Source organism: Thermobia domestica, chromosome 1, assembly GCF_964235325.1.
Source record: "Thermobia domestica chromosome 1, izTheDome1.hap1.1, whole genome shotgun sequence".
Lineage (NCBI taxonomy): Eukaryota > Metazoa > Arthropoda > Insecta > Zygentoma > Lepismatidae > Thermobia > Thermobia domestica.
In genome coordinates this window covers 58,922,869-58,935,574 of record NC_137454.1, presented here as the reverse complement: position 1 = coordinate 58,935,574, position 12,706 = coordinate 58,922,869, and the positions used below count along the sequence as shown (strand labels likewise).

The 12,706-nt window shown below is 36.9% G+C and overlaps 1 protein-coding gene across 1 annotated transcript in view; it reads right to left on the bottom strand.

The window, feature by feature from the left end:
• Cog4 (conserved oligomeric Golgi complex subunit 4) overlaps positions 1 to 2,431 on the bottom strand; it is a 32,389-nt gene extending 29,958 nt beyond the window's left edge. Inside the window, exon 1 of the mRNA XM_081757423.1 lies at positions 2,142 to 2,431. Within this exon, the coding sequence (XP_081613549.1) occupies positions 2,142 to 2,234 (93 nt within the window). The 5' untranslated portion in view covers positions 2,235 to 2,431. The remainder of the gene's footprint in view (positions 1 to 2,141) is intronic.
• Between the last annotated feature and the right edge of the window lie 10,275 nt (positions 2,432 to 12,706).

Sequence of the window (12,706 nt, the reverse complement as noted above, 5' to 3'; positions counted from 1 at the left end):
ACACATGAAATGTATCAAATCAGAACGGAAGACTATTGCATAACTATTTAATTTATGAAGGCAACGAACCTGTAAGGTACATAATATTAAAGAAATCACATAACAAATAAAAATACCGTGTACAGTGTTATCCGCCATAACGAAATCATTATGCAATATGAAGGTGTCTTACTTCTGTTCCGCAGAAGGGGTGTGAAATGTAATTGACAAAGGAAAATTTACGAAGACGCCAAACATGTAAGCCATCTGTGAACTTACAACTAGCGTAAACGTCTATTTCATTACTATACAATAGTAATGCAAACTTACCTTGTAGATCATCTACCACAGTTGGTGCATGTTTCTCTTATTTATCCTCGTGTATGCACATACTCAGCATCACTAACGCGCCTCTTCCTATGAACGCACCCGCAGGCGGGACTTTCAACTCTGCTCCGCCTTAAACGGAATAGACGCGAAGCTAATTTGTACTAACAAATTAGTACAGCGTACTGCTTTGTTTTCACACCTATCTTTATAGCATGTTGAGAAAATGTATTTTTATAGCTAGATCAATAAGCCCTCCTAGAGCTAATCCTATTCATTAGCATACCATTCTGTTCGTTTATGTTAATCTTACCACAAGAATACGTCGCCTATGAAATAAGAAGGCCTTTGGGTAAGTCTTTACTTTGACTCAAACTGTGACTTTAATCGGCTCTTATAGGTTCAGTCACTTCCTGGAATTGTTTCTGCGTGAGTCAATTGTTGGAACTATTCTTGCCTTTGGTGTGACGTCTTAGTTCATATTTTTCCCACTAGGTGTCTCTCTACAGTCATATGGTAGTTTGTTAGTGTGATGTCACATGTTCTGTGTGCTTGTCTGTGTGTGCTATTGCTGATGGCATGCGGGGAGCGCGTAATTGAATTTTCGTTTCATGGTGACGATCGAGTTAGGAAATCCGATTGAGAAACCGTTTCATGAATTTAATAGAAAGAATTTGAACTTGTTTTTAAAAGTTTGTATTAGATTCGAATATTAACTCATATCGCTTTGCAGCAGAGTGTGGTTTAATTGAGTTACAGAAAACCTATCATGGTTGTGGTCTAAGGCTGAAGATATTTCCGACGTATGGTAAAAGTGGGTAAAAGCAATTATGAGTTAATTATTCATGAGTGTTCTCCTATGGCGAAATGGTGAGTGTTTTCTCTTTTTAATTCATATTATTTTAATTCTTATTTGTTTTGCATTTGAGTATTAGGCAAAGTATTTGGTTTGCTGCTGCTTGTCCTATTGTCTTGTTGAGATGTAATTTTTTTTTTTTTTTTTGTCATGCACTGATTTATGATTAGAGACGAGTGTTTTTTTTTTTAATTTTTCCCTTCTTATCTTAGCTTTATAGTAGTGGTGTGATTATTTATCATTATTTTGGATGTTTTTATGGTACTTGAGCGGGGGGTTTGGGGGGCGGTAGCCCCCCATTTAGATCTCAAAATTGATAGTCACCGCTTCACCTGAATTGATGTTTAGTAACATTGTGGCCGTTGTACTTATAGTATAATTCTTAACATCGTACATTACTTTCACTGTGTTAGTAATTGTAATCGATTCATCTGATCCGGTTCTGGGAGCAGTTTAGGAATGATTCCTAAACTGCTCCGGGAACCGGATCAGATGAATCGGTTGAAGTCACTGTTTGGCTCAAAGTAAAAATTTGCCGACATTTGCAATCGATTTTGTCAAAAATGCACGGCTATGTAATGAATACCTACTTGACCCCAATTTACAATTTGCACCTAAAAGACACATTAGCCTTCCTTTATGAATAAATCTTCAATCTGTGGACCCCCTAAAGTTTAACTGCACATTATGTATATCTTAGCTTAATAGCCTACTATCGCAAGATTTCACTATGATACTAATAAGATATATGTTACAATACAGGTTATAGTTAAGGAGCCGTACTTCCCATTTAGGGAAGGACGAGAAACGCCATACTTTCAGGAATTATTCATTGACTATCTAGGATGTTAAAAAGTAGGTAATAGACTGAGTTCTTGCCCTTGTACTTAGGGTGTTTAGGTAGTGCAACAGTAAGATGTATCTTCCTGCACGGGAGATGAGAAGTAGCTGTTCTTAACTATTACCACAATACAATTACCTCTTGTGTCGTTAATTTATCATATGCAGCTTGCACTTCTTCCACCGTGGTGACATTTTCTTCACCGGTTTTAGAAGAAAATGTTGACATCATTGTAACGTTGGCAAAAGCATTTACAAGAAGTCATATCACAAGTTAAAATGAACCAGGTAAGATATATCCACTCTTTGTTATCATGAACATATTGGCATCTCCAAATAATCGTTTTAAGTATGATCACATTAACAATATAACTCCATCAATCAAAACGTAAACAAATCCAGTCCAGTCAACAACTGCCGGTACTATCAACAATATTTCATCTCATGCTTCACATACATGACTCACTAACCGGTGAACACTGTTTTGGCCTATGCTATGGAGCTTGTCTTTCCGTATTTTTAAAAAATATTCTGACAGTATTAAAATGTCAACACATACAAGAGGGAAAAAAATCGTATATACAATATCGTTATTGCTCAATAAGTATATTAGCCAAATATTGAGAGTTCAGAGCTCAGACATTAGCTTCCAAATTATCGGGCCCATATTTCAGGGTTCACGGGTCCACTCGTTCTGGGTGAGTACCTGCTGGTCTAAGCAGAATCTAGGTTGGCTCAAACCACAAAGAGCATCAACTCCTCTGTTTTCTTCAGAAATGTATTTATGGTTGTTGGAAAACACAATCTTCCAACAATAGGGTCGAAGTCAACTTAGTTATGCATAGTAACTACATTAGCACAAATATTGAGAGATGTTAGCATAGACATTACATAAGGTACACTATCTAGAGATCTATTATCTTGGCTAGTTCAAACACTTGAGAGGCTAATTTCATGCTGACCCACAACCCCATATCTCAGGAACTAAGCCCAGAAGCTGAAATTTGCTAATCCAAACAACCTATCGCGTGTACTACTTGGTTCATGTGAAATCTCGACTAGCTTAGACGATTTCAGGGTTGGGTCATGTGAGCCCCGAACTTTCGACGACTATAGCTCACTAACTGTTGGCCCAGGAGCTAAAATTTCCTAGCAAAGATATTTGAGGGGCTTGCGTGAAGTTAGCAGCCAAACTTTCGACGCCTCTATCTCAGTAACTATGTTGGCCCTAAGACTGAAATTTACTAACCCATCCACTCACTTGTGTGAAGTACCTAGTCATCCATTATCTCCACTGGCCCAGATACTTAAAGGGGGGGATTCACATATGCTAAGGTCAGATTTTTATAATTATCTTACAGACAAAATAGGAGTCTACAAAATTATAAAACTGCCAATCCAGATTACAAAAGTCAAAGGAACAAAAAAGAAATAACGAAAAGAAAAGAAAAAGAAAAAAAAGAGAAAAGAAAGTTACAAATAAAAAAAAATACGCGTAGGAGATCGGGCAGATCTGACGTCGGGGCTGGTTGGTTCGTCTCGAGCTCCAGTTTTGTCCTATGGGTTTGCTTGTGATTTTTTTTTTTTGTCTAATTCAATTTTCTAGTGTGTGTATATCCCAGCGCCACACTTTTTCTACACTTCTTTTACTGTATTACCATTTTGCCTAACACGAGGCGATTTCAGGTTTCCGACCCGCACATTTTGGTCCTGCTGCGGCATGGCCATGTTTTTAATTCAGTGTAAACCATTCTCTGCTTAATACAATTTTCACAGTGTTTAACAATTTTCAGTATAATAGAGGACATGGTCTTACGATCGCCTCGTACTTTATCTAATCTATATGAATTTAAGTAATGATAAGTTTTAAATTATAATAATAATAATAATAATAATAATAATAATAATAATAATAATAATAATAATAATAATAATAATAATAATAATAATAATAATAATAATAATAATAATAATGGGAAACTAAAGTTTTAAGTAGAAGTTGACATTCTCTGGGCCGTTGTTATTCTTGCCTGTCTTTTGGTGGTCAGATCACTTTACGCAATTTAAGTTCTAAGCACATTGATTGAGGTACAACGTAACTAGTGAAAATAAGTGCTATAAGAATAAACTGTAGAGATTTTAATTTTTTTACGTCCCACGGTTATGCCGGTTAGGCTAAAGGTGATAATGAGAAATGAATGAAATGGTGGAATGATGAAAGTAGGAGGAAACGGGACAATCCCGAGAAAACCTACGAGCACTGTGTTTGTCCACCACATAGAGATTGTAATGTTTAAAAATGCATTAGGAAAATGGTTTAAGAGAAGGAATCGTGAACAGATTCCTGAGCCGAAAAGAAAATATAAGGTTAAACACTTTTGGACAGAGGCGTCGTCTGCAAAGGAAAGGGGAAATTTGCATTCTCGTGAGTTTGAGTCATACATATATTTTAATCAGTCCGACAAGAATTTCAGAGTGCATTTTCAAATTTACCGAATTGGCGAGCTATTGTTTCCTGGAGACGTCATTTATTTTAGGATGTTAGGATTTAAATTTCTTGGCTTTTGGCGTCTAAGGCCATTTAGCCCGTCACGTTTTGAGGGATGACGTCCCTCGGCGAGCACACTATCCGGGGAAAGGGAAGGAAGAAAGGATTGGGGAAGGAAGGAAGCGGCCTGGGACATATAAGTTAGGTGCCACCCCGGCATTTGCCTGGTGTGAATGAGGAAAACCTCATTCAGGATGGCTGGCCTGAAAAACCGTTTTACACTTTTTCGACCGAGTGGCCCCACCGGGAATCAAATCCGGGACCGCTCGCACCAAAGGCGAGAGCGAGACGTTATTTATGTTTTAGTGACTATATAGTTCCGAGGAACTATTTTATCTAGTTTAACTAAAACTCTGCTAAACTATTTTATTCAGTTGAACTAAAATTCTATATAACTGTTTCATTCAGTTGATAAACATTGAAATTTTATTTGCTTTCTTTATAGAGTTTCAATTTTCTTCTTTAAATAACTACACAGGTACGGTATACATTTTCTGTTACATATACAGAACATATAGGCCAAAATCCGACATTTTTGTAAATTTGGCATCTCAAAGGCCAGAGGTTTTTTAATGCCAATCTGTACTTACAGAATAGTTAAACGTTCTATTTTGTTTCCCAGAATGTCTTATAATGTTTCGAAAGCCTGACAATCATGCACATCTTGATTTATGCCTATAAGAAGAGACCTGCCAACTCACACGGTTTGGCGGTCTGAGGCATTAAACCACAAATGAAGGGGTAATTTGGATAAGGGCGTATCGACCTATTGCCGGTAAAATGAGATATACATAATGTCTGCAAGTTTGAGCATGTCCGTATGTGTCTAGATGGTGTTAAGGTAATATCTCTGCTCCGTAGCGAACGCATGTCTCTAAAAATTTTGTGTGAATACGTTGATTAATTGGATAAGGGCGTTTGTTTTTCTGCTCTCCTGAAAAATTGAAGAATTGCTAGTTACGCCCTTATCCAAATTAACACCTCCATTGCAAAACATGTATGTTACGATATTAAATCCCACTCAAATCATGGAAGTTATGTAGTATTATCCTTTCGCTATCCATTTATTTATTATCGTTTCTGATAGTCTGGTTTAACTAAAAAGGAAAAATCGTGAGAAGTCAAATTTTTTTTCTAATATTGCAATATTATGCAAAGCTGGAAATATCGGCAGTACTTACTCACTCATTTACGTACACATTTACCGATGTGATTAGATGGTACATTCACTACGATCTTACAAATGACTTGGTTGACCAGTTTAATATTTATGTTGTCATTAGTGCATTTTTAAAAATATCACTGAATTTTACAATTTACGATTTTTTGTCCTGTAAACCAGCGGAGATGGATGATTAATGAAAGTGTAACTTATTACAAAACAAATTGGTGGAATAAGAATGGGAAAGGGAATGGGAGAACACCCCCAAAAAAAACATGGACATGATGTTGTCTACCACAAACTTGCATAGCCTGGGATCGAACTGATACTTCTTGCACCGGAGTGAAAAAGCACGAAAAACAAGTAACGATTAGTGAAAGAAGAATTATTAAACCAGTTGAGAATGCTCCAAGGGCATTGCTAGAACGAACTTTAAAAAGAATGGAGAGATGGAACGGGAAGGATAACTGTCATTGTTTCTAGGTGTAAAAGTAAATCTTTTTTATCCGCACCTTCTCTTTCTCGCAAAAATTAGCAAAATATAATCTCTTTATGACTTACAGTTCTCGAGATATGGCTGGTTAAATATCTAGAAATTCGAACTTTTTGGCCAATATCTGGGGAATGGTGGCCAGTTGGCCAGTAGAGAGTCAATCAGTAGCCACCGGTTACTATTTGGTACCATAATGTTCACTATCCTCCTAGGTATTGATCAACACCAATATGATCTCTGTGTGACTTACGGTTCCCGAGATGTGGCTCCTTAAATCTCCTAAAATCGGAACTACCTTTTGGTCAATATCACGGGAACGGTAAGTCATATAGAGTTGATATTGGTGTTAATCAATCCCTAATAGAATGTGAAACATTTTGGTACAGATATTAATTGGTGGCCACTGGCAACTGGCCAGTGGCCACCTTTTACTGTTTGTTACCAAAATATTTACCATCATTTTAGATACCGTAAACGGGGGTTACTTTGACATGTTTTGGAAAGTTTATTGAACATAACTCTCGCATTTATTTTCGATGTTATATTGCATGTATGAAGTTACACCAAATGGACCTTCGGCTACAAACTCCTACTAATAACGCTTCCTTACACTAAGTCTTACACCAAAATATTCTGACTTAAATTGGTGACTATGTAGCCCCACGATTTGGGGCTAGTTTGACACGTTACTTCTTTTCATTTTAGGTCAAATTTGGGTGGCTTTTGGGGCTTGTTTAACACTTGATTTTATTTTTAAAAAACATTTTTTGTTAATGAGTGATAAAGACAGATGTTGGGGTAGTTTTGTACTTTTATTTACCCTTTCTACATTTGACAACACTTTTAACAAATTCTGAAACTAAAACTTGGCTATCAAACAAAGTGAAACAATAGGAAAATAATTAAAAAATTGAAATCGAAACTACAAAATGTTTTGTAATAAGAACTGGTACAGTAATGAGTTCTATTACATATCATCTTGGTAATTTTTGCATTCATAGAACGGATCTCTGGATCCTTTGTTACATATCCCGCGGACCCACAACTTGCATGGCACACAACAAATCCAAACTCTTCCTCGGTAATGGGCGAAATTGCACTTACAAATTGAACAAAAATTGTCGTCTATTTTCCTTTTCTTGGCCACATTCGAACACGCTGGCTTATCCAGTGGAAAGCCATTACTTTGCACTTCAAGTTCTGGAAGTTTTTCAGATTCGAGTTGATGGTTGTTCTTGTTGCTTTTCAAAGTAACTGGTGCTCCAGGTGCTACGTTCACTTTCTTTTCTCTTCTGTGGCGGATTCTCCCTTGGTTGAAACCTCGTTCTTCCTTCAGAAATTTCAAAAGGCTTTCATCCAAGATCCTTTCAGATGTACCACTGTCACCGCCAGGAAGATTCTTGAGCACAGCCTGCTTATCGAAGGGATAAAGTCCAGTTGTTCTAAAAGCACTTTGGAGATTGCTTGGAACTTTAGCAGCCAAAGCATGCATGAGTCTTTTCAATATAACTTGAACTTGCTCCTTAGGTATGATTCCCTTCCGACGCGATTCCTTCCTCCATTTTTCCAAGATCTGTATCCAGTATTTTTTTTTTGAGAGGGGCAAATACTCCGACATCTAAAGGTTGCAGAAGAAGCGTTGAGTTAGGCGGCAGACAAGTGAAATAGATTCCTTCTTTCACTGCAGCTTTTACAATATTTTGGGGAGATATGAGATCCCAAGTTGTCTACTATTACAACAACCTTTTCTTTTCCATCTTGGTGTGCTTGAATATGAGTTAACAATATCTTGAAAAACATGGTGTCAAAGTATCACCGAAAATGTCAAAGTTTCCTCCAAAGTTTAAGTAGCCCCCCTCTACGGTATTGATCAACACCAATATGATCTCTCTATGACTTACGGTTCCCGAGATATGGCTCCTTAAATCTCTGGAAATCGGTCATTTTTTGGCCAATTTTTTGGGAACGGTAAGAGTGACGCGAAAAATATAATCCCTTTCTCTGACACTTTTTGATTCTCTATCGAATGCAGGGTTCAAAATTGGAAAAATCGCAAAGAACAGACCGGACCTAGAGAATTCAGTAACGAACTTTGTTGAAAATAAATAAAATAAGATTCCTTTAGTTTCTATTTATTTATTTTAGTAAGTAGGTAGATGGTATATTCTTCAAAACAGTCAGAAGTCACCAAAAATATTAGTATTATAGTTCCTTTAATACCAAAAGCATGCAGGGTCTAAACAAAGTTACTTCCTTATCTGTTTCCCCTGGGATGCACAATTCTGGAAGAATAAAACGGCAATAAGGCTTTTCATACAATTAAAACAAAATTTTACAGTAGTTTAGAGTTTAATGTTCCGTTCAGCACAAAAGATATGTTAGATATGGATCTACAACTAGACATGAAATTCGTACATATGAGCTCTTCTCTGGAATCCGATCTCCCGCACCAAAAGGGGAGTACGTACGTTAACCATATACACCAAAAGATAACACACTTTTATTTACCCCTGTTTACCATAAGCTTTATGTACTTTTTGTTATGTGCTTAAGATTATCCATAACATACAGTCTTCAGAAAGACTTTTCTTAAAGTTGGTGACTGGTGGAGGTCAGAATAATCATGTCATCAATATGGCTGCCGCGGGAATTCAGAGCACAATTTTTAACTGAGGATAACTTTCCACTCAATGAAGGTAGAAACTTCATTCGTGTATCAAATTGAAGGAAATAAACGTGTCTAAAATTTGGTGTCATTGCCGTTTATTTACATTGCTGCCATCTTTAAATATGGTGCATGATTCGCTCAAAATGTAGTTTCATTCGCGTTATTGTTAACATTTATTGGGAAATAACTTTGAAATCATTATAGATATGAAAAACAATATGAAATAAACATGCTAGAGCAGAATTTGAGCTATTAAACGACATCCATTTCATTAATATATCTTAAAAATTGAACGAGTAATTAGATTTTATGTATCATATGGTGTTGTGTTCTTGACCTTCAATATTATGCTGCAGCGAACATGCAGCCAGAATGGGCTAAATTATACGTTTATTTTAAAACAATTTTAGAATTAAGAAATTAGTATTTCTTGTTTGAAACAGTAAACATCCGGTCAGTGTTATGATTTTAGAATAGACAGCAATTCAAGGAAACAACGAACCTAATTTCAGAAACGAGCACACGGATGTCACACAAAAACATACTTTCACCAGCTTTAAATTAAATATCCATTTGAGTAAACAAGGATGCTCATCCATATTAAAACTAAATTTTAGAAAGTTTACTCGTCCAGTTCGGAGCTATCCATTAGAGTGTGTACGTCGCCAATCCGTGCCGTGCGTCCCTCAAGAGGACCCGACGACTTTGGCCTGGTGATATAGCAGCCAGCACCTGTAGTCCAAGAAGCTGAGCCGGCATATGTCCAAGTCTCGAAAGACTTCCAGTACTAGACCACCTCCAAGGAGGACTTCAAGCCTACAAGTCCAGTTCCGTAGAGGGAGATATCGAGGACAGCCGTTACCGAGAACGAACCCAGGACCACGACTTCCAGCGCCGAGCAGTGAGGGGAATCAACGAGACTGCGAGACAGCCCCAAGAGAAAAGAGGAAGAGGCCTCCGGCGGGTTCGAAGCAATTACTCATATAGTAGATCCCAAGTGTAATAATGCGTCTTTAATATTCAGTCAAAAGTGACTTCAAGCCCAGTGCCTCTGTACAGTAACAAGCAGAAAACGTGAGTAAGCAAAACCGTATTTAATTGTTCTCAAAGGGATTCATTTAAGGAAAAAGGAAACTAGTATTCTATTTCAACACATAGCCTTGCATTGGCATGTTCATAATTTATTAGTCTCATTTGGTTAGCCTCCAGCTAACGTGACAACCGATCAAAACCGAGACCCTTCAGGTCAATGTGTTGATCGGCATTCCGAAATTCAATTTATCTCCTTTTAAATTAAGAACCCGGGATCTTTCATAAATTTCATTCCATTAATTCATCATCATCATCGTTTTATAATAAAATACAAAATCTAATTTCTTATCTTTTATTCAAGTGACTCGCATCATTCTGATGCGTAGTCTATGACTTAAGTAATTATTCAAAATATTCAAATTAAACAAGTTAACTTCCTATGTGACAACTAAGCTTCTTAAGTATCTTTATATAACTCCCTGGGAATCTGGAGTGTTACTAAGCTTCTTTAACTTCATTATAATGCAAAGCAAAACGCGTAGACCACTTTTACTTATTCCACGTTTACCATAAACTTTGTTAAATGCTTAAGATTTCTGATAGTTTTACTCTTGAGAAAGGTTTCTCTCGATGTTGGTGAGTGGTGGGGATCCTAAGTATTGACATCATCACTATGGCTGCCGCGCCAACATGTGATACATTACTTAAACAAATATAATTCTACAGCGAAGCGTAGTACAGAATTGTTCTTTTTCTAAATGCTCGTAATCAAGTAGCCATTGTTTTGTGCAATACCAAGGTGTTTCATAGATCTAATAATCTTCCTGACATTTAGCCTGAAAGTTACATTTTACGATCTTTGCGTAATATAATGAATGTATGAATAATGAAGTTCAACAACTTTTGAACTGTTAAGGGAATAAATTTTTTAAAAACATTTAATATTGTGAAGTATTTAACGATGCCATGAAGCATAGGATTAAGAGATATTTGTGAAAGTTACAAATAATTTTCTGTTTTAGGGCAGTGTCTTCAAATGCTGATGAACGATGACATAGGGCGAAGTTGTGTATTTGTGTCTTTTAATTTCAAATTTTTCTCGTAATTTCTATCTTTGTTTCTTAAGGTGGTTTGTCTATAAAACGCACTGAAACATCTTTTTCTCGAGTTCCAGTTGACATGGCTCTCGAGCAAACAGTGAACACTGTCACAGGAAGACTTACTTGTATTACAGCGTTTGCCAACTCTGAATCAGTCAGGGCTAGGTGGATAGAAACTAGGTCGATGAGAAGCAAAATAGTAACATGTTTGTTGGACGTCAGTGGAGTATCCCGTACACCTGAATCTAAACAGGACCTTCAACAGAGTCGGATCAAGAAAGGCAACAAAGATGTTGAAGGTGTAATATCTTCATTCAAGAGCTATTCAGATCTTTTCGAAGACATGAACGGGGTAACCCCTTTTAGAAACATATTCAATGGGTAAGTTGTGGACAGCAAAGTAAGTCAAAATCTTCTAAGTGCGAACTTCAAAGGCACAGAGACCTTCAAAAAATTTAAGACGTTATATGTTAGTGATTCAAGAAATGTTGAACTTCCAATATACCAAGAAAACTTGTTATGAACTATGCTTCTGTGTATGTACTTCTCCCAGATAGCAAAAATGACTTGCAAAAAACTTGCAGCAGATTTGCAATTCAAGTCTGGCAAACTTGCAGCAGACTTGTAATGCAAGTCTGCAAGTTTGATGTAAGTTTAATGCAAACTTCCTAGTTGACGCTCTTCGAACTTGCAGCACCCCTGAAGTGCAAGTATATGGTAAGTTTGCAAAGCAAGGTTCTGCAAGGGGTTTATTTGCAGAGCAAGCCTAATGCAAGTTTACACTTGCACTGCAAGTGCACAGCAAATCGGCAGCAAGTTAGTATAGGTTTGACGCAAGTCTGTGCAAGAATACCACTTGCACTGCAAATCTACAGCAAGTTTGTAGTAAGTCTTTTGCAAGTATATACTTGCATTACAATTGTACAGCAGGTCTTCAGCAAGTGAGTGTAGTAAGTCTTCTGCAGGTATATACTTGCATTTCATTGCATGCCTTTTACAAACCGAAAATTTACTGTATACGAACTATCACACAGTATATTTTACTCAACAACTTTGTCAAACAATACACGTTTAAAATATAAATTTTCTCTACATACTGGATACTTACGTAATTATCGTAATTATCCACATGTTTTAATGCTTCACACATTTTGCACCTACTACAAATGGCGGCCTGGCGGGGAGATTTCTAAGATTAGACTTTTGTGCCATCTGTTGGTAGAAACTAGAACTGACATACTTGCTACAAAGTTGCAACAAGCCTCCGAGGCAAGTAAAATCTAGCAAGTGAAAATCAAATTACGACATTTGCGGGTAACTCTTTCAAAATGTCTGCAGCAGGTGTACAGTGCACGGAAAGTCTAGAAAGTTAAAATCAAATATAGTGAAAGACTTGCTGCAAACCAAAATGCTATTAGGGTCTAAAACTATCCAAAAATCAGATAAGAAACTGCTGGTCGTAAAGTCCCATGATCTTTTCGCAAGACTTCTGAATTGAAGTGCGACATGAAGGATGTTTTGACTTATCCTCTTATGCCAGTTCCCCTAGCTCTTGGACAAATAGATGGCTCCATGAATAAAACATGTAAATGAAAAATGACGCGTAAGTTTGAAGAGCTTCAGAAGGAAGATATAGTATCTGCTTCAGCAACTGTGGACACAATAATCTTTGATGCCATGTTCATCCTGCTTGCAATTCAA